Source organism: Balaenoptera physalus, assembly GCF_965194825.1.
Source record: "Balaenoptera physalus genome assembly, chromosome: 12".
NCBI classification, from domain to species: domain Eukaryota; kingdom Metazoa; phylum Chordata; class Mammalia; order Artiodactyla; family Balaenopteridae; genus Balaenoptera; species Balaenoptera physalus.
Window position 1 is genome coordinate 49,623,762 of NC_138897.1, and position 23,642 is coordinate 49,647,403.

The 23,642-nt window shown below is 37.7% G+C and overlaps 1 protein-coding gene and 1 long non-coding RNA gene across 5 annotated transcripts in view; one reads left to right on the forward strand and one right to left on the reverse strand.

Moving 5' to 3' along the window:
* The window catches only part of RNF125 (ring finger protein 125), a 58,786-nt gene that overhangs the window by 5,273 nt on the left and 29,871 nt on the right, over positions 1-23,642 (reverse strand). Inside the window, exons 4-6 of one of the 4 annotated variants that reach the window (XM_082416233.1) lie at positions 22,910-23,000; positions 15,536-15,643; positions 6-470 (exon numbers count right to left, since the gene is read on the reverse strand). In XM_082416233.1, coding sequence (XP_082272359.1) covers positions 441-470; positions 15,536-15,643; positions 22,910-23,000 — 229 coding nt within the window. In that variant the 3' untranslated portion in view covers positions 6-440. Of the gene's footprint in view, positions 1-5; positions 471-5,766; positions 6,963-8,549; positions 12,019-15,535; positions 15,644-22,909; positions 23,001-23,642 lie in introns of those variants that run through there. The other 3 variants (XM_082416232.1, XM_082416230.1, XM_082416231.1) reach the window with 3 other exon arrangements.
* Positions 1,016-5,752, forward strand: LOC309639226. The gene is made up of 2 exons (XR_014251533.1): positions 1,016-4,030; positions 4,333-5,752. It is a non-coding gene; the product is annotated as an uncharacterized lncRNA (long non-coding RNA).

Genomic DNA, 23,642 nt, shown 5'->3' on the forward strand with positions numbered 1-23,642 from the left:
TGTAGAAGAACTCAGAGATATATACCAGATTGCTATGCATATCTCCCCCTAGGAGGAACCAGAACCCTGCCCCATCGCTGCACTATTGTTTCTTGACTGCCTTTCCTTTGTTTCTGCATTCCCTCATTTCCCTGATTAGTAACAGTTTGAATCTGCCCTTTGGAACTCAAAGAAGGTCTAAGAGGCTGAAGTCTTTTTTCTACAAACAAGAAATGGGGAGACGCAGAAAGGCTATTGTACCTGGGAGGGTCCCACAGGATCCTGCTCGGTTTCAACAGTACCCGTAACAAAAACAAGAACTGCCTTCTCGTGCTAAGAGTTCCATCAAAAATCCTATAAAGAAGTGATGCTAACTCAGACTGGCAACACAAATCAGTAAATATCTAAGAGAATGTGCAACTGCAAATGGGGGAAGAAACAAGCAAACAAAGCTGTGTGCTCTAAGTTTCATCAGAAGTCTGGAGAGAGACCTGGGGTTGGGGAAAAAAAAGCAACAGGGAGAAGCATTGTTCAGTCTCTATATTTAAATACTTTATTTTTGAAACCTCAAGGGCTTCACCAGTGACATGATACGTCTTTCCTAAATTTCACCAACAATTGTAATTTCCCAAACTGAGTGGCATGAAACTATATATTCGGTATATAAATTGGTATTTGGTTTACCCAATTTTGTTTGTTTGTTTATTGTGGTTAAAAAAAAAAGCATAAAATTTTCCATTTTGGGCTTCCCTGGTGGCGCAGTGGTTAAGAATCCGCCTGCCAATGCAGGGGACATGGGTTTGAGACCTGCTCCGGGAAGATCCCACATGCCATGGAGCAACTAAGCCCGTGCGCCACAGCTACTGAGCCCGTGTGCTACAACTACTGAAACCCACGAACCTAGAGCCCGTGCTCCGCAACAAGAGAAGCCACCGCAATGAGAAGACTGTGCAATGCAACGAAGAGTAGCCCCCACTTGCCGCAACTAGAGAAAGCCTGCGTGCAGCAATGAAGACCCTATGCAGCCAAAAATAAATAAATAAAATAATTTAAAAAATAAATAAATTTTAAAAAATTTTCCATTTTAACCATTTTTAACTGTATGGTTCAGTAGTGTTAACTATATGTACCTTGTTATGCAACAGGTCTCTAGAACTTTTTCATCTTGCAAAACTTAAACTCTATATCCATGGAATAACTCCTGTTTTCGCCCTCCTTCTGCCCCCTGGCAACAACCATTCTATTTTCTGTTTCTAAGAGTTTGACTACTTTAGGAAAAAAAATTTCGTTACAAATTTTTGGCCGTGCCACGTGGCTTGCAGTTTCTTAGTTCCCCAACCAGGGATTGAACCTGTGCCCCCTGCAATGGAAGTGCAGAGTCTTAACCACTGAACCGCTAGGGAATCCCCCTAAGGTAGTTTTAAAATCAAAAACCTCGAGACTGAAATTTCTGGAGAACACACTCTTGAAATACTGTCAAAGCATAGTATGATTTTATGTATAAGACTTTGACCGTCTTGCATGTATTAAGGATGTGTCAAGGGGACAAGGTGAAATACATTTAGAGGCATATCAAAATATAGTAGATATAAGAACTAAACATTTCCTTCATTTTATCTGATTACCTGGGTTTTATTTAGTTGTCTACAGTAACTCTGCAGCAAATTACTACACTGTATAATCTGGAGCAAGTTAAACTCAGCAACTGTTAAATACAATGTACAGTTGTCCTTCAGAATTAGTGCAATACCTCTAATATCACTGAATGAAGGTGAAATAATACTGCTTGTCCTGTAGGAGCTATGTTACTGGACTGCTCACTGCTTTAAAACTCTGTCTAGGAGAGAAGCTGCCTAGTAGTTTGGCTCACTTGACAGGTGTATCTCTAAAAAGAAGAGCTGTATCTGGCTTGAAGACTTTATTCGTTAAGAACATCTTGCCTATGCTTCTCAAACTACAATTTATTCACTAATTTATTCATCAGATGTTTATTGAGTGCCCATAGATGCACTGTGCTAAGTTCTGGGGAAATAGTAATGAGCAAATTCAGACATAAAGTTGCTATTTTTACTATAATTTTGCTCCCCATATAGACTGTATTAGTGAGGAAAGGATATACTGAGGAGCTAACATGAGTATTCTGAACCATTTGTCAACCACTCATTTTTCCATTCAACAAACATATTGTTATGGCTTGATTTTCTGTCCCCCTCAGATGCATATGTTGAAACCCTAATCCGCAATGTAATGGTATTTGTAGACAGGACATTTGGGAGGTAATGAGGGTTAGATGAGGTCACAACGGTGGTGCTCTCATGACGGGATTAATGCCTTTATAAGAAGAGACACTAGAATGCTTGATCTCTTGCTCACTCTGCCATGTGAGGACACAGTGAGAATGTGATTGTCTGTAAGCCAGGAAGAGAACCCTCACCAGAAACTGAACCCTGAAGGTCCTTGATGGCAGACTTTCCAGCCTCCAGAGCTGTGAGAAAATAAATTTCTGTCTAAGCCACCCGGTGTATGGTGTTATGTTATGACAGCCCTAGCAAACTAAGACACATGTATTGAGTTTCTAGTAAGGCCCTGTGAATGTAACCCTCACCCTTAAGGAATGCCCAATCTCATGAGTATCAGTCATATAAACAAAGAAATATAATATGGTATCTATAGCAATGGAGGTGTGGTCCAGAGATAATGTGGTCTAGTGATATAAAGGATGGTGTGATTGACTCTGCTTGGATGGCTCAAAGAAGTCTTCTTAGAGAAATTATGAAATTTATTATAAGGAGAGGTAAGACGCCGCTACCAAATTGCTTTGTAATGTGTAAATTCTACCACTAACACCACCCCAGTGTGCCATTTCCTCCACATCTTCTTTGCATGGGGGACCATCAGTTGAGAAATTTGCTAATAGACTGATTCAAAAAATATTTACTGAGAGCTTACACTATGCCAGACACTGTGTTAAGATAGAAAAATAATTAATATGTCACTATAGAGTTCAAATTAATATCTTTAATTACTGTATTTGCATGTTTTGTATGTGTTTTACTAGCTATTTCTCTCTATTCTTATTTATATTTATATTATTGCATACTTATTGTTATGGGCTGAATGTCTGTGTCCCCCAAAATTCATGTTGAAGCCCTAACTCCTATGTGATGGTATTTGGAGGTGGATCTTTGAGGGTAATTAGGTTTAGATGGGGTCCTGAGCAGATTAGTACTCTTATAAGAAGATGAAGAGACCAGAGCTCACTGTCTCTGCCATGTGAGGGTTCAGCAAGAAGGTGGCCATCAACAAGCCAGAAGGAGGGCCCTCACCAATAACCAAATCTGCTGACACCTAGATCTTGGACTTCCCTGCCTCCAGAACTGTGAGAAATAAATGTCTATTGTTTAAGCCACCCAGCCTATGGTATTTTTTTTTTTTTCTTTTCTTTTTTGGCCACATCCTGCGGCTTGTGGGATCTTAGTTCCCTGAGCAGGGATTGAACCCAAACCCTCAGCAGTGAAAGCTTGGAGTCCTAGCCACTGGACCACCAGGGAATTCCCATACGGTATTTTTTTTTAAATTGAAGTATAGTTGATTTACAATGTTGTTAGTTTCTGGTGTATAGCAAACTGATTCAGTTATACACATATATATTCTTTTCCATTATGGCTTATTATAGGATATTGAATGTATTTCCCTGTGCTATACAGTAGGACCTTGTTGTTTTTCTATTTTATATATAATAGTTTGTATCTGCTAATCCCGAACTCCAAATTTATCCCTCCCCCACTCCCTTTCCCCTATGTCAACTTTAAGTTTGTTTTCTATGTCTGTGAATCTGTTTGTGTTTTGTAAATAAGTTCATTTGTACCATATTTTAGATTCCACATATAAGTGATATCATATGGTATTTGTCTTTCTCTGTCTGACTTCACTTAGCATGATAATCTCTAGGTCCATCCATGTTGCTGCAAATGGCATTATTTCAATCTTTTATCAGCCTATGGTATTTTTTTATAGTCTGCTAAGCTGACTAAGACACTTATCTATTGAGGTATTCTTTTTTTTTTTTTTTTTTAATTTATTTATTTATTTCTTTTTGGCTGCGTTGGGTCTTCGTTGCTACGCGCGGGCTTTCTCTATTTGCGGCGAGCGGGGGCTACTCTTCGCTGATGTGTGCGGGCTTCTCATTGCGGTGGCTTCTCTTGTTGCGGAGCATGGGCTCAGTAGTTGTGGTGCACGGGCTTAGTGGCTCCACGGCATGTGGGATCTTCCCGGACCAGGGCTCGAACCCCTCTCCTCTGCACTGGCAGGCAGATTCTTAACCACTGTGCCACCAGGGAAGTCCCTATTGAGGTATTCTTACTAACGAATTAATTTATACTTCTGCTTGGTTTCATGAAGCCTTTGAGCTAGATTACTAGGGTTTTAATATTTTTTATCACTCTTGTGAACTTCATGTGATAAAAACATTATGTTTTTACATGTTTTTATATCATCAATAACTATAATGATAGATTAGCAGAAATATTTACTAAGTACTTACCACGTGCCACTGTTTTGGATTTTGTCTTAAGTTGCACATTAAGATGTTGGGTAGATTAGTGGTGTATACCTGCACTCAAAGAATTTATATTCTAGAGAGGGGAGACACTCAATTAAAATGAAAATAAACATGTAAGCTAATTTCAAATTCTAATAGCAGTTAAGAAGAAACTATAATAGGATAGTAGACAAAAGGGGGAAATGACTTTGGCTAGAATTATGAGAAAAATCCTTTATGAGAAGATGACATTTGATCTGGGAGTTAAAGATTAGAAAGCAGCCATGTCAAACTCTGGGAAAGGGCTTTTCAAACAGAAGGAATAGAAAGTGCCAAGGTGCAGGAACCACTAATCTTGGTGTGCTTAACCTAAAGACCTGTGTGGCTGAAATGTAGGGATTAAGGGAGAGAGTAGAGATGAAGTTGGAAAAATAGGCAGAGGCCAGATGGTGAGGAGCTTTGGAAGGGAATGGAAAGGCATTTAAATTTTATTCACGTAACAATGAGAAGCCCTTGGTGCATTTTAAGCAGTGGGAAGCGGGTGGGGGCATGATCAGATTTGTGCTTTTGAAGATCTCTCTGACTGCTCTATGGATAATGGGCCATACTGTCATAAGTGGAGGGAGGCCGATTAGATGTTTACTGCAGGGATCCAGGAAAGAGATGATGATAGTTTAGATTAACACTGTAATCGTGGAGACAGTGAGAAATTGATAGAGCTGAATGTATTTTGATGACTTGCTGATGAATCCATCAGAATTTCAGACATTCTAATTCTGTACATCTGGGGAGGGCTGAGAAAAATGCAGTTATACCAAGTAACCCAAGTGGTTCTGATGAAGATACACAAGAAGTATACTGAGAAAATACAGTGGTAAAGACTGAGAATGCACTTGGTGTTTCTTTTAATAAGTAAGAAAAATGATTCAAAAAAAGAAATTATTGGGCTTCCCTGGTGGCGCAGTGGTTGAGAGTCTGCCTGCTAATGCAGGGGACACGGGTTCGAGCCCTGGTCTGGGAAGATCCCACATGCCGCGGAGCAACTAGGCCCATGAGCCACAATTACTGAGCCTGCGCATCTGGAGCCTGTGCTCCGCAACAAGAGAGGCCGCGATGGTGAGAGGCCCGCGCACCGCGATGAAGAGTGGTCCCCACTTGCCGCAACTAGAGAAAGCCCTCACACAGAAACGAAGACTCAACACAGTCATAAATAAATAAATAAAAGAACGTGAATTTCTAAAAATAAAAGAAATTATTGTCTTATGTTTGAGAAACGGACAGGTTTTTCATTTGGTAAACTGATCCCAAATTGTGAATAAAATTAATGAAAAGATTACCATGGCAAAAAAGAATATTATTTCCTGTTTTTAAAAACCCAGTCTCATTTTGACTTTCACCCCTCCTTTTCAAAGATGTTTTTAAGACCTTTCCCCTATGGACCTCTGCTTCTCTGTCAGCTCTTCTCAGCTTGTACCTCCATGGTTGGCATTAATATTATATCCCAATATCCAGTTCTCTTCTACCTGAAATTGCACTTCTCCAATGCCTTGAAATTACGTGCGGCCATGACTTTCCTTAGCAAATGAAATGAGAGTGGAAATGACCTCTGTAACCAATTCTCCAGTCCGTTGTGGTGAGGGGTGGCTGGAGAGGCACATGGTCATATACAAATGCTATGAGATCAAAGTAAGGCGGAATTCTGAGGCTGGAGAACAGCTGCCTGGAGAAGAGCCAAGATCCACAGTAGACCTTGGGTGAGTACTGAGATTTGGGGGTTGTTTGTAATCGAAGCATGACCTAATCTATCTTGACCAGTCTCTGTGTTTCACCTTCACTGGGCCCTTTTTTTTTTTTGGCCGTACCACGTGGCATGCAGGATCTTAGTTCCCCGACCAGGGATCGAACCCGTGCCTCCTGCAATGGAAGCGTGGAGTCTTAACCACTGGACAACCAGGGAAGTCCCCATTGGGCCTTTTATTTTTATTTATTTATTTAAACATTTTATTTATTTATTTATTTTATTTTTTGGCTGTGCTGTGTGTTAGTTGCAGCAGCACATTGGATCTTCGCTGAGGCATGCAGGATCTTTCGTTGCGGCGTGCGGGCTCTTCGTTGCCTCGCGTGGGCTTCTCTCTAGTTGTGGCATGCGGGTTTTCTTTCTCTAGTTGCAGCGCTGGGCTACAGAGCGAGTGGGCTCTATAGTTGCAGCCCGTGGGCTCTCTCGTTGAGGCTCACGAGCTCAGGAGTTTTGGCGCACGGGCTTAGTTGCCCCACGGCATGGGGGATCTTGGTTTCCTGACGAGGGATGGAACCGATGTCCCCTGCATTGGAAGGCAGATTCTTTACCACTGGACCACCAGGGAAGTTCCATGGGCCTTTTAAATGGCTGCTTTGGGGCAATGGTTAGCCCTAATCAAGACCCGTGTATGGTCTTCTCTGAAGCCTGCAGGATTAAAGTACCAGATGATTTTTCTAGACATAAGATAAAAGCTTAAATATTTCTTAGCCTCAAGGATCTCAGACATAGGTGTCTCTCTGTTATATATTTACCTTATTTATTTTTATTTGTTTGCGTGAGGTCTTAGTTGTGGCTCACCAGCTCCTTAGTTGCAGCACTCGGGGTCCTTAGTTGTGGCATGCGAACTCTTAGTTGTGGCATGCGTGTGGGACCTAGTTCCCTGACCAGGGATCAAACCTGGGTCCCCTGCATTGGGAGCACGGAGTCTTATCCACTGTGCCACCGGGGAAGTCCCATTTTACCTTATTTACTTCAATAACTCTAACCTAAGTGATAAAAGTAAGCCTTCCCAAACCATTCTGGGTTCTGGTATCTTTTAGGATGTCACTCAGCAAACAGTCATCAGAGGTCATGCCATTAAGACCTGTGCTCTGGCCTGTTCCTCTTCTTGTGAAAAAATCCAAAAAAAACTTTCCTATGCTTTAGTACATTCTGAACTGGGGTACATATGACAGCTATAGCCACCCCAAACTTAGTATGTATTTAGCAGGGAGTAAGAGATACAAAATTCATCTTCATCTTGCCTTTTAAATTTCAATGGAGTCCCTTGGAAGCAGAGCCAATAATAACTCCATGATGCTCAGCTTTACCTTGACTCAAACCAGGGTTTCTAAACCTCATCATGATTGACAGGAAGGCAATCCTTTGCTCTGAGGGGCTGTCCTGTGCATTATAGAATGTTGAGTGGCATCCCTGGCTTTGATCCACATCCTGGGCAATAGCACATCACAGTTGTGGCAACCCCAAATGTCTTGACATTGTCAAATGTCCCCTGGGAGGCAAAATTGCTCCCGATTGAGAACTACTGGCCTAAATGAAAGTATATTTTCATGATAGATATTGCTGAATGATAATTTAAAACACATATGAGGTTTAAAAGCATAAAAGGGTATTAGATGTAAAAAATTATCAAGATCCATGTTTAAGAACAGACACAGTAGATATTTTAATGAAAGCAATGGTCCTGCCATTCTTTATTTCTCACAATAATACATATTTACAGAAGAAAAGGAATTGTACATTTTAATTTCTGATCATTATACAGATTTATTTTTTGCAGTTGAATAATAAAAGGATGAATCTCTTAGTGACGTTTTAAAATAACTTCAATGTTACTTGAAGGTACTAATTATATGTTAAACGTATTCAGTAACTGTTGTAAGCTCACTTGAAAACAAAGGACACTTAGCACCCAGTAAAAGTAATAAAGTAACATCATTAGAGCCAGGATCTTTTAGAAGACCTGACCTGGAACTATCTTCAGCGCAGATTCCCAATCCAATTTCTCAATATACGTTTTAGAAACTGGGGTGAAAAAAATATGTAAAAGGAAAATCTCCATAGGTTTTTGTAGGATTAGAATTTAGCTTTTAAAGAATAACATGTGAATCAGTTTTTCCCTCATAAGGCCTTGAAAAATTGGCATCTTGAGGTGCTATTAAAAAAAAGGAGTGAAATTTTTTGCTTAGTCAACAGCTTCAAATATTGGTTTTCGTTTTTTAAGACAATGAATTATAAATTCCTTTTAATAAAAGGTTAAAGGCACAGTGAAACAATGAATAATAGTTGCACTTCACTATTTTAGAACTCAAAATAATTCAAAAGGCAAAATAATTCTGGTGGCCAGCACCTGGTTTGTCCCGTAGCGGGCAAAATTATCATAAGAGATATCCAGGGACAGGATGTAGAATTGCTGCACTGAGGTTTAACAGTGACAGGTGACTTAAAGCTTTACTCAAAATACAGTTTTTAAGTTTTGAAGTTTTTTTCAAGTTTTACAGATTTAAAGATGCCTTTTGTATTGCTCGGAATTAACAAAAATTTATTTTCTGGATAGTGAGTACTAATACTCAGAAATATATTCTTTTATTTTTCCAGGACTATATTTTCAATCTAATGATTACCTCTTAAAAGTTCCTCTCCTTTTGCCCTTGTTGTCCAATAGGTTTTGCTTTATTGGTTGAGCCATCCAAACTGTAGGAAGAGAGGTGGTGAAACTAAAAATCTGTTCTTACTGGTTAGCAGCTGTGAAAAGCAAGCTTGAAACCAGTATCTAAAAGGGAGGAAATATGGCCCTCTAGATTTCACCCAGCTTTACGTTTTTCTAATTACCTTGCGGTGGATGGCAGAATGGTAAGCAAGGCTTTTAAGAAGTAATGGATAATTTACTATAGAAAATTTTGGGGAACATGGCTATGACTACATTTATGTGTAAGGAACAAAGAAGCTTATAGACGATTACAATTAAGAAGCTAACCACAACCAAGTAACATTTTATGCTCAGGAGTTGAAATCAAGCGTCTTCGTAGCTTCTTTGCTTGCCTTCAAGAGGGAAATATTATTCTATGTCCTGGATTTGTCATTAGAGAGCCAAATATGAAAAATAGAGCCATCAAATAAGGAGTAGTAGCAAGCACTAAATATACAGGTACTTGAAGAACTTAGCTAAATGGGGGATAGAAGGGAGTATTGTATGTTACACCAATAGGTTCTCAAAAAAAGTTTTTTTTTGTTCTGGCCACGCCATACGGCTTGTGCAGGATCTTAGTTCCCCCCGTTCAGGGGTCAGACCCGGGCCCTGGGCAGTGAGAACACAGAGTCCTAACCACTGGACCGCCAGGGAATTCCTTGAAAATGTTGATATAGTACAACTTTAAAAAATAGGAGATTAGGGAGAACAAATGAAAAACATTTTTAATTGTACCAGCTATCATACTGGTGATGGTTTATTAGTATTATTATTCTGAGACTGTTGCATGCATAAAGTAGATGAAGGAAATGAATAATTGTGGGATATTCCTGTGTCCTTGAAGACCAGGATTCTCAGTAGAGAAAAGCAAAAGACACAAATATAATAGAAAAGATTAGGCAAAAACCCTGTAGTACTTAATTTGATTTGCAAGTATCAAAATAAACTCATGAATGAAGTGTTTTATCTTTAAAAAAAGGATATTTCCTAGCTCTCTCCTAGAAACAAAGACCAATATAGCCGCAATGAACTTAACAGTCACAATTACAGTTTTGAAGCACTATTTCTCACTGAAAGTAACCAGGCTCATTAAGAGAAATGGCGGATACCAGGTCTGGGGCAGGAAACATACAAGTTGAGCCTGGAATAGCCTGTCATATGAGACTAAAAGGAAGCCATTAAAGACTGCTAGAGTAGTGTCAAAAGCACTCGGAGTCAACTTGATAAGGCTCCCAATGACCAAAGATAGGACAATTTGAGCTTTAATAAGGCAATATGTAAAATGGATTAAAGCCTATCAAATACGTTTGAATCCATGAGTTCACAACGCTTAAAAAAAGTGATCTACAGAGGATGATAGAAAACAAGTTTATTATCTTAAAAATTGGTAAATAAAAGGGAAAATTCAAGTTTATTTTCCCTTTCCTATATGAACTTGACCACTGGTTAACCAAATAGTAGATATGGGGAAACACCTCTTTATAAAAATGTTCCAACTAATAAATGAAAAAGAAATGATAGAATATTCTCCAACCCACAACAAATCAATGGATCTAGGCATTGAGTATCAATTTCAGCTGACATCACAAAAGAGAGAACCAGACATTCTGTGCCCTCTGTTGAAAGAATACACCATGATCTATGGTCTGGCCAAAAGGTTGAACCTGAGTCTGCTCAAATCTCTGGATCCATGTGTCAATATCCAGAAGATAGAAGAACATGCTGAATTGTGCCATGAGTATGCAATTAACAAAATATAGACAGTGGGAAATTTATAAAACCAGGTTCTTCAATAGGTAAATTTTAAGGAAAAGAAAGAAGGAGAAACCCAGAAATTAAAAACAGACATTAAGAGGTATATTTAATAAAGTAATTTTAAATGGGTAAGATTAAAAGCTAGTGTGTAGAGACACACACTTGGGGGATAAACTAAGAAAGAAATGCAAGGAAGTGAGTACTACTAAAATCAATGTAGTGTTTACTTCTGTGGGGTTGAGGAAGAGGTTTGTTAACTGTGACAGGACACATAGAAGACATCCAAGGTGACTGGCAGAGTTCTAAAAGAATGTTTCCTTATGAGAATGTAATAAGCTATACATTTTCTGTTTGGTTTTCAGTATTTCTGTTTATTTTATAATATTCCTAAAAGATAAAATTAAAAAAAAATCAAAGCCCTTAGGATTTTCCACTAAAAATTATGGATGTGAATACTTCTACTGTAAATATCAGCTGATGGTTCTTAAGAAGTTGCCTGTATTATAGAAATATTTCTAAATAATAAGCTACAAATATTTGAAAAATATAATATTAAATTCTTATGTGTGCAGTTATAAAAAGTCAAAGCATTAAGTATACATTCCTAACATGAAATTTATTTTATTACAGTATTATGTTATACAATTTGATTAAATGGACGTTGTCAACTGCCAAAACTTTCCTTTCCTACTCCATACAAGGTTATTCCTGTTATTCTATTAGCGGTTAGAACGTGAACTCTAGAAGAGATTTCACATTTCCTTGAATGACCACGCTTTGTTTCACTCTCCATAGAACAAAGATTAGTTATTTTGACCAACCATGAGGGAAGTTATCAATATGTAGCATTACACACAATGTCATCCGATTTGCAAATAAAGATCCTTCACCCACATACTCAGCCTTATGTTCTCTTCCATATATTAATGGCTGATGGAGACTTTTTTTGCTGTTAAGTGTCTGAGAAACTCAAGAATGTAAAACAGACCTAAACCACCAAAATGAAAGCAGTTTTAAAATGCAGTATAACAATAAACATGGACAAACATATAACTGTGTTGTACACTTTTTTGCCCATCAAACATTGACAGTTTCCCTCCAATTCTTCAAGCAGCATCTTGAAAAAAATGGTGCAATTGTACGGTCTCCTTCTCTTTTCTTTTAATACAATTATGTGGTGTTCGAGTGATTCACATATTCCAGAAGTGACCGGTCTAAAACCCTTTGAATAAGAGCTTCCTCAATTATATTAAAATCCTACAATAAAGAAAAATAATTAGAAACATACAGTCAGAGATGACAGTTTTCAGAAATTGGAGGATGAGAGTTAAGACAATGCCTCATTTTGCAAAGTGAAGCCCTGAATTTAGTCCAAGTTTCCACAAAACCTCATAGAACCCAGGACTTTTGCTTTGGGGCCTCTGCATTTTCTATTTCATTTTTTACTGCCTATCAATTAACTAGCTACAGTCTTAGTAAAATAGTTTTGATCTGGAATTTAAAGTTTTTATCTGATCTAACTAGTAGTTTTTAGTCAACAGTACAAATCCTGTCAGAGTGCTAAGCTCCACATAAACATGTAATAGTTAAGACATTCCCATAGATAAGACATGTAATAGTTAAGACACGTAAAGTTAAGACATTCCCATAGGACTCACCAATCCCAGCTGTACTACTGAATATCTAGTTTTGAAAAAAAAAAGGTTGAAAACAAAACGCTCTTTCTCCTTGCTTCCCTATGGTCAAAATGGAATTCAAAACTTTAGGTCAGCACATTCTATAAATAAAGCAAAAAGTATTAAGAGCCCCATCCTCTGCAGTCCATCTCCTCTTCGCCAATAAACTAAAAAAATGAAATAAAATCTTTACTGGAAGTCCACTCTAAAACATAAAAGCAAATAAAAAAAATCCAAAGGAAAGCTATAAAGCACAGCAGAGCACAAGATTTGGACTCAATGCCGGGTTGTTCTGAGGCAATTTATTAACCTTTGAGCATCAGATATTTCATAGCTAAGTAAGGATAATGATATAGCACTCACTTCACAGAAGTTGCTGCAAGGAATAAAATGAGATAATTTGCATAAAATGCCTAGCATAGTACTTGGTAGTTTAGGAAACAGAAAATCAAAACAAAGAACACTGTTTCAACCTCACTTCCACATCCAAGAATATGGTTTTGAGTGGGTGGAAAGTATTCTCATCAAAGTGGCTTCTTCCTGACCAGCCCTGGGTCATACTTTGAATGATCTTGAGAAGAATGGACTGAACATGAACAGCCAAGACAGGCGTGGAATCAACTTGGCTTTTAGAACGTCTTATGGAGCTAAGATAAAGAGGAACCCCTATGTGTTATGAAAAATGAGAACACATGGCTCTGTTGAGGGCTTGTGTGCCTTGGTGGCCAGAAAAGACATTATTTGAGAGACGGAGGAAAGAATACGAAGCCTCTGGAGTGTGGTTTGTTTGATTCTTCAAGTGGTCCTGATATTCCTTCCCATTTACCCGCTCCCCATCTCCAGTTTGCCTAACATCCGTGCCCTAACTGTGCAAATCACTCTACATGCGTTATCTCATTTAATTCCCACAAGAGCTTCTGGAAGCAGTATGTACTTTGCTCTCCTCATTTAACAAATGAACAAACAGAGGCTCCAATGTTAAATACCTTGCCTAAGGTCACACAGCTGTGACAGGGCTGTTACTGAAACCCAGGTCAGAACCCAGGTCCCCTGTGTTGAATCTGGATAATCATAGTGGGCAGATCAGAATGCATGGAGAAAAATTTCCAATGACAACTTTCAACAATTATTAAATTCCATCTTGAGATTGCATAAAAATAGTCAAAATCATGTGAAAATTATACGCAAATTCAAATTTAACCCTTAACATTTCATGTATTTAGATAAACGTAACAATAAAATGTACTGTTTCAGAGCATGGCTATGAGTGATTTTCCCGCCCGTGATAGGCTATACCCTTTGCTGAAAGGGACTCTGGGGACAAAGCGCCACTCTCACATGACAACACATAGAAAAAAGGCTATGTTAACCTTTTGCTTGTTATTACCATTTCTTTTCTTTTTTTTTTTTTTAAATAATAATCAAAATATATTTTAGTAAAGAAGAAATCAACACTCCATTTCCCAGCATTATTTTGGAAATAGATCATAAAATGATAATGTAAGACGACCAGATGGGAAACACAACAAACAAAAATTAAACTTTCAAAATAATTCAGTATAAGGTACATGGGAACCTTGGAAATAACTCTGTGCTTTATAAACATTTATTAATTACACAAAAATTTACCATTTTTCATTAGTGTTAGATGGAAAAAAATTAAACCCAAAACCATATATTTTTTTTTCTTCTTCTTTTTTTTTTTTTTAAATATTTTGGTCTTAAAGAAGTGAAACAGAAAATAGAAACCATTGAGTGGTTTCACAGATCTTGTAAAGATAAATAAATCACAAAAAACTTTCTGAATGTTATAACACATAGTATGTAACTGAATATAAATCAACTGTAGCACATTATCAACTTTTCCACAAATAGCTTTTTATTATGACTATAAGAAAAATTACTGCTAATATTTTCCTCACTGGGCCTTGTGCTTTGTATTTAAAAAGAATTCAAAAGAATAATTACAAAGAAAAAATATGCCTTACTTGATGTGAGGTGTAACACTAGTTGCAATTTAGCATATCACTTTAGAAAATAATAGAGTCAATCATTTCTTTTCAGGTCATATGATAAAAACTGCACACCACCTAAAGTAGGGCTAATATATCATATACTCAATATAACATTTGGTTAAATAGACCATTTACTCAAATCTCAGTGCCCAATTTACAAAATCAGAATCTATAATTTCTTAATCAAATACTACTAAACAGTTATTTGTGAATTTTTCACAGCTGTGAAATATCAAATATGATCACAGCTCCACAGTTAAAAATAAACAGAATTTATGAAATTATTTTGATAATTGAGACCAACATACCAATATATTTTTCTTATGACTTCTTTTGAAAAAACAGAAAAGTTATTACCATTTCTGATAACAGAAACTACGGTCATAAGTATTAGAACTATTCATACTATACCAGATTTTTCTTTCATCTTAAAAAAATCCTTAATATAATGAGATTGGCCATGAGTTGGTAGTTATTGATGGGTAGCTGATGGGTATACAGGGGTTCATTATATTATCCTGTCTACTTCTGTGTATGTTTAAAATTTTTTCATAATAAATTTTTTTAAAGTTTAAAAAAGCTCAATAAACACGAGAGTTGTGTTTTATAGAATTTAAATTAAAAATAGAGCCCGTGTGTCTCGCTACACTGATAATGTCATGTCTGTTACTAGCCATTCAGTGTATTATAAAATGAACGCAAATTCTCTGAGCCATTTCCTTACTGATATGATTTCCTCTCAGCTATATAAGGTTTTTACTTCATAAAAATTATAACTATTAACATATATTGGGAGGCACTAGAGTAGAAATTAAAATAATGTGAAAGTGAAACCTAGGTCTTTATACAATGGCTAATTATTTACATCACAAAGAAAATGATTTTGTCTAAGGCAGGTAACTACTTTACTGTTAACAGTCAGTTTATAAAACAGCATGTTTTTATGATTTCCTACTTAATGCTAATACTTAACATTTTAGCTATACATACATTTTTTCCTCTACAATCTTACTCACTTGGATTAAGAAAGGTAAGCTAAACACAGCATAAAAACATAATGTAAAAGTAAGAAAATATACTTACTATGAAATCATCATAAAACAAAGTGTGACTGACTTGCAAATGTCTTATTAAGCTGCCATTGAAGCTGCTTGGATTCTCATTAGGTACTAAACGGCAAAGTGGACAGAACTGGAAATAAACAAGATCAAGAGTTCAAGAAAGAATTTTAAATAATCATTATTGTCAGAATTAAAAAATTAAATAACCATTCAACAAAATGAATTTTAGATTGGTCATATCTTGGTATTGTTTTAGAATTGTATAAATATTAAAGCAACATAAAGAAATAAAATTGCACTTATTTCTTCATATGCATTTCTTGTATATAAAAGTATATGTTTATCACTTTTTAAAAAATTAATTTATTTATTTTTGGCTGCATTGGGTCTTTGTTGCCGCGCGCGGGGCTTTCTCTAGTTGTGGCGAGCAGGGGCTACTCTTTGTTGTGATGCGTGGGCTTCTCATTGTGGTGGCTTCTCTTGTTGCAGAGCACGGGCTCTAGGCACATGGGCTTCAGTAGTTGTGGCACGTGGGCTCAGTAGTTGTGGCTCACAGGCTCTAGAGCACAGGCTCAGTAGTTGTGGCACATGGGCTTAGTTGCTACGCGGCACATGGGATCTTCCCGGACCAGGGCTCGAACACGTGTCCCCTGCATTGGCAGTCAGATTCTTAACCACTGTGCCACCAGGGAAGTCCCTATCACTTTATCATTTAAACAATATTACAGTCAGTAGGTGTGCCATAATTTAATTAGTTACCTACCTCTTGGAATACTGACGTTTTCTTGGTATGTGGATATTCTATTATTACAAATTACAGTATCTATATTGTTTACTTTTGGGGGGATTATTTTCTTAGGATACATGATCATAAATGGAGATTAGAAGGTCAAAGTTATGAACTTCACAGTTCATAATATATATTACTCTATAGTTTTATACTGCCACCAGCAATACAGATTATAATACACCAGCATCAAATACTAATACCAGCATCAGGTATTAGTATTTATACATATTTTCCTAATTTAATAGCCATTAATGGCTCTCTAATAAAACTTTTTCATTTTGAAATATTTATAAGCTCATAAGAAATTGCAAGAATAATGCAGAGAGGTACCATGTCACAATCACCCAGCTTCCCCAAATGGTAACTTCTTACATAACTGTGGTACATTACCAAAACCAGGAAATTGGCAATTAACTAGACAACATCTGACTTAGATTTCACCATTTTTTGCATGAACTCATTTTTTGGGGTGTGTACGTATAGTTCTATGAAATTTTATCACACATATAGAAATGCATGTAACTACCAACACAATCAAGATACAGAACTGTTCTCTCACAACAAAGAACTCCCTTGGGCTGCTCCTTAACTTCCTCTTCTCTCCTAAACCCTGGCAACCACCGATCTCTTCTCTAGAACTTTTGAGACTGGCTTTTTTTCACTAAGCATAATGGCCTTGGGATTCATCCAAATTCTTGTGTGCATCAGTATATTTCCTTCCTTTTTACTGCTGCGTAGTATTCCATGGTATGGATGTACCACAGTTTATCCATTTACCTTTGAAGGACATTTGTTGTTTTGGGCTGCTACAAATAGAGCTGCAATGAACATTTGTGCATAGACGTTTTGCATAAACATATTTTCATTTTTCTAGGATTAATTTCTAGGAGTGTGATTGCTGGGTTAGTGTTACAGTTAACTTTGTAAAAAACTGTCAAACTATTTTGTTTGTAAATGGCTGGACCATTTTACATTCCCACAAGCAATGAGTGAATTATCTAGTTTTTCCTCATTCTCATCACCATTAGTTACTGTCAACATTTTTCTATTTTAGTTGTTTTCATAGGCATGTAGGGGTATCTCATCATGGTTTTAATTTGTAATTCTCAAATGGCTAATATAAGTGACTCTTTCTTTTAATATATACCACTTTATTACATCTTAACATAGGTTTTTTTAAAAATTGTATTTCTTCGTGTATTCATTTTTAAAAATGAGATGCAGAATCATTACTGAGTGCCAAGTATATGTTAGGCAATAAATGAGGTGGTATTCTCATTTGATTCTCACAGAAACCCAGTGAATTATCATCTTTATTTTGTTGATGAACCCAATTTCAGAGAGGAAAAAAATTAGCTTAAATTTACACCACTTCAAGTATCAGAGCTGGAATCTAGGCCTCTACTAGACAATCCAATGTCCTTTTCATATTATAACAGTGTCTAATTTATCAGCTTGGATGATGTTTTTCTCTAACTTTAAATGAGATCTTTACATAATTCTTTTCTTTCTTATTATTTTATGTGGGGGTGGGTCCCAGTTTCAATATGCTCAACTTCTATAAATAAGGTCCATTTTAAAATTTTGCTCTACTCGATTAATCTTAATGTCTTATTTTAAATAAAATTACATCATTTAAATTATTATTGCTTTATAATAATTAATGATTTCCTTATGTTCTAGCTATCTTGGTTAATTGACAACATGGCTATCCCAAAATAGCACTCAATCTACCCTGAGACCCCTACATAGTGAGAACAGAGCTAAGACCAAGAAATATTTTAATAATAGAAACAACCTAAGTGTCCATCAACAGATGAAGGGATAAAGAAGATATGGTATATATATACACAGTGGAATACTATTCAGCCATAAAAAAGGAAATCTTGCCATTTGCAGCAACATGGATGGACTTGGAGGGTATTATGCTAAGGGAAATAAGTCAGTCAGAGAAAGACACATTCTGTATGATATCACTTATATGTGGAATCTAAAAAAATTACAACAGACTAGTGAATATAACAAAAAAGAAGCAGACTCACAGATATAGAGAACAAACTAGTGGTTACCAGTAGGGGAAGGGGAGGGGTAACATAGGGGTAGAGGATTAAGAGGTAGGGGATTAAGGGGTACAAACTATTATATATAAAATAAGCTACAAGGATATATTATACAACATATATCCCATATATTGGGATTATGGCCAATATTTTATAATAATTATAAATGGAGTATAACCTTTAAAACTTGAGAATCACTATATTGTATACCTACACCTGTAACTTATATAATATTGTACATCATCTGTACTTCAATTGAAAAAAAAAGGATGTTGGCCTCACCTTGGCATGGACCTTATATGACAGTGAACGCAATGGGTAAATAACAGCCACCATATTAGAAGCTACCACTAACCTCAATCCTTTGGCGCATCTATTACAATGGACACCCAGCTCTATCCGTGGTTTCAATTAACCTCCACAGCAACTCGGCCAATTACAGGACACTTTCTATATAATGGTAAATACCATTTGGGGAAGAAATTAAAGATAACGGAATCCAATGCCAAAAGAGACATGCACTGAAAATAATTATAGACAAATATCCAACCAAACTTAAGGTACCAGATGGCACATCTAATTTAATAGGAGTTTGGAAGCATATCTAAGGAAGATTTTCTCCTTCTAACACATTTATGCACATACGCTCCCACTGCCCAGTCCAGCCACAGATATTCTGAATCCTCACGGAAATAAACTGCTGTGGGGTTGAGGGCTCAGGCTCTTGTCACTACAGCTTTTAATTCCAAACCAACTGAAGTCCTGTCCCTTCCCATAAGGAATGAACCTCAGGATCAAGGCAGAAAATAAGACTACCTTTGAATCTGTGTGAATGGAAATATGATTTTTTAAATATCCTATTTTTCATATCACTACATCCTACTATGTGCTAGGTTCTCTGCCAAGAGCTGGGCATGCAGTGCTGAACAAAGAAATTAAGTTCTATGGCTTCATGAACCTAATAATTTGGAGGGAGAGACAGACACAAATACACAATTAACGAATTGGGATAAATGAGAAAAAAGAGGGGAGAAAAGCAAGAGCGGAAATTAATTTGGGTGTCAGAGAAGTGAATTTTAAGTTGAGTTCTAAAGGATAAATAAGAACCAACCAGTGGGGACTTCCTTAGTGGTCCAGTGGTTAAGACTCCACGCTTCCACTGCAGGGGGCGCAGGTTCAATCCCTGGTTGGGGAACTAAGATCCCACATGCCGGGCAGAGTGGGGAGGGGCGGGAGGGGCAGGAAGCACACACAAAAAAGAACCAACCAGTGAAAGAAAACACTGGAAAGAGAGAAGAGCCAGAAAGTGTGGTTCTTGCTGAAACGTCTTCCCTTTATAAGATAAAATATTAACTTTCTCTCAAGAGTGGTCTCATAATTCAATCTGAAGCATGCTATGGGTGTCATTTGCCTTTTTTGAGTCCAATATTCCATAGATATAATTTTTCAAAAAAAGAAAAAGAAAACATGGCAGAATATAATTACTGTGTGACAAAAAGGAGCTGTTCTGAAGATTGCACATGAGAAGAGTCAAAATTCCTTGATGTTCATAACCTACTACCCCTGTTTGCTTGAGCAACTCAGAAAGAAAAGATTAGTTGCTTGTGGTTTCATCTCTGAATTATCTAATTCTATCTGGAAGGCAGAATCGTTAGCCCAAATCTCTAACTGCCCTGAAACTTCTTATATCTGGTAAGTCAGATGATGTCACTGATCTTATCTGAAGGCAAACCCAGCAATTCAGTCCTTTAGAGCAATAATTCCTTGTTAACTTCCACACCAATCCAGAAGCAGCCTTGGACTCAGCCCTCCTCATCCAAGGATTCCACCGGGTGTTTTCACCTACGTGCCCCCAGAGGATCCCTAAGCACGTGACCCCAGCCCTGCCACAGTATCTGCATCCAGCCTTTTCCTAACCACAGGGTTTTTCCGGACTTCTAGTGGCACTAGATGCTTCAGAGTGCATGTGTCTTAAGCTTCTACACTTAAGCACGAAACACTAACACAGGAAACCTGAAGGTTTTCTGTTCCAGAGACCACTTTTACACAGCCCTGGTGTATTACAGAACCATGGCTTTTCTGAGCAATCTGTTTCTGCCTGAAGGCCTTGATAGCATCCGGTCTTGTGGTAAAATTTACTTCACCTCCTCCACCTCTCCCAGCTTGGGTTCCCCAACTGTGAGAGTACATGGCTTCCTCTGAGAAATCTGCTCTAGCCTTGATTTGCTATAGCTGCAAAAATGGTAGTAACCCGGCATCATCACCTGACTCATTTACCCTGTGAAAAAGGCATCATCATTATCATCATCTCCATTTTACAAATGATGAAACAGAGGCAAAGAGGTTAATGGGATTTTCTGCGATTTGCACCAAAGCTTATCTCCTCCAAAGCCTAGGCTTTCCTCCCCCCGCCCCAGGGCATTGCTGTTCAATAGAAATGTAACAGAAGCCACACATATAATTTTATTTTTTGACTAGCCACATTACAAAAACTAAAAGGAAACAGGTGGGATTAATTTTAATAATATGTTGTATATAACTCCAGATATACAAATTATTATTATTTTTAATAGATCTTTATTGGAGTATAATCGCTTCACAATACCGTGTGAGCTTCTGTTGCACAACAAAGAGAAGCAGCCATATGCATACACGTGTCCCCATATCCCCTCCCTCTTGAGCCTCCCTCCACCCTCCCTATCCCACCCCTCTAGGTCATGGCAAAGCACCAAGCCGATCTCCCTGTGCTATGCAGCTGCTTCCCACCAGCCAACAATTTTACATTCGGTAGTGTATATATGTCGATGCTACTCTCACTTTGCCCCAGCAAAGCCTAGGCATTTTAACTACTAAATTCCACGATTCCTGGTATATCTCTGTCCTCATGTCGGCTTTCTTCAGTGACCTCTATGACCTCTGAATCATAGAAGACCCAGCTTCCATGGGCCGCCTTCAATCTGATGGCCAAACTGAGCGGCACATGGACTGGATTTCTGCAGAGCGGGTACACAGTACCAATGGATGGACAAATATGGGGCCTGCCCTGGAGGGGTGCTGTAATGCGGCCCATGGTCCAGAGTGCCTAGTGTTCCTCCAGCCAGAGCAGCACCCCGGCACTACTGGTCAGGGCTCAGACGGTGTCGATAACATCTCCTTCATAGGGTTGCTAGGAGAAGGCAAAGAGGCACCCAGAACTCAGTAAATGGTAGTCACTATTATGCCATCCTAATGCTTTCTTCAAGCTTCCTCTAGGACGGTTCCCCAGGGACCTATCATAAAACACCTCCTTAGCCCAGTTCCTCCCACAGAGCAACTTGAGCAGGAAAAGCCCATGACACCCTCCTCTGCTGCCCCAACACATATCAAGCTCTTAGCTAGCCATTCCAAGAACCAAACCTCTGGGCCATTAGGATGAATAACAAATTCCTTTGACTGTGCTGTGGGAGGACTTTTGTCTTGAACTTGCTAGTGGAGCACAGTGTTTATGCCCTGGAGCTAGACTACTGGGTTCAAACTGTAGCTCTGCTTATTTACCAGCTATGAGACTTACCTTGTAAGACTTAACCTCTCTGAGCCCCAGTTTATCATCCGTAAAATGGGGATAAGAATCATATCTATCTCATAGGATTGTCGTAAGGGCTATCTAGCTATCTCTCTATCAGTCACCTATCTAATATACTTACATTTCAACTTTCCAAAAGGATCTTATGGAAAAACAAACAAACAAACTAAAAAAACCCCAAACTCATATATATAAAAAACACACATACACATATATACACATGTACACATATACAACATAAAACTAAAATAAAATTCAAAAAACTCTTCAAGGTATCATTTCACATCTGTTAAGCCTGGATAATTTAAAAATAAGTGTACGCATAATTTATCCCTTATAAGTACAACATTCAAAAGTCCATACATTTGTGTTCATACCATCATTTTATAATTTCTTTCCATATAAGAATAGTCTCTACTCTGATTTTGTTGATCATATTTTGTCCTTTTTCTCTGAGTTAGAAATATGCCACAGGATATTACTGTGTAAAAAACTCTCTTATTGGGTAATTCAAGACACTCTCCTAAATCAAAAAAAATTTTTTTTAAATAAATAAATAAATGTACCCAATCTTGGCCAGGTTAAGGTGAAAGTGGCTTACTCATAAATTGCTGACACAAATATAAATTGACTCAAACTTTTGAGAACACATTTCAAGAGTTAATAAAAACTTGCACTCTTGGTCCCAGAAATATCAATCTAAGGAATCTCCTCTTAGGAAAAAAGTGCTGTAGAAGGAAAAGTTTAAATGTACAAGAATGTGAATTCAAATCCTAAAAATTGTCACCAATCCAAATGTTCTAAAATAGTAAAATGGCTAAGTAAATGATGACGTATCCATCACCACCCTGCCTTACCTCTCAACTATACAAAAATGAAAACTATAAGGGGAACTCCCTGGCGGTCCAGTGGTTAGGACTCCACGTTTTCTAATGTGTATCAAATTTAGACACTGCAGAAATGTATAGTAACACAAATCCTCACCACAGGTCTCCTTTCTGATCTGTGATGAGTAATGCAATGATCCAGCAAGCTGTCTTCATCCAATTCCTTCTGACAAAATGGACATACACACCTGGAAATTACATAGAATGCAAACATTACTGAAATTGTTGATAATTAGACAGTAGTCACTTAACTAGAGGTAAAAAACAGAATGTAAGTGGATCTAGTTTCTAGTCCTCATTCTTTCTGAGTTGATGTTCTTTTTCCAATCCTGATAATAATCTTGGTGCCTAAATTTCTTCTCATGAGAAATGTAAATGCGTAACCTCACAGGGGCAGGATAGAGAATCAGTTATAGTGCGCTTGAAGCACTTTATTTTCTTTGGAAGAGAAGTACAACCTGAGCACCCCATCAACTGAGAAACAGAGGAACAAACCACCCAGCTGCGCCTAGGTTACTTCTTCTGTCCCTTTTACTTCCTCCCTTTCCTAAATCAGGTAACATCTGAAAGGGGTGTTACTCTGTTCTCCAACTAGCATATCTAACAACACTGGCATATATAACTGCAGGTGTCAACTCACAGTATTAGCATCCAGTGAAGAATGGAAAACAGCCTGCAACTACCTTGTTACATCCTTATGCACACCTAGGCGTATCTGTCCCTCACATCTGTGCTGTCCAACGGACTATTCATTCGGTATGTGTCTACTGGGCTAGTCCAAACTGAGTTATGCTGGAAGTATAAAACACACACTCAATTTTGAAGGCTTT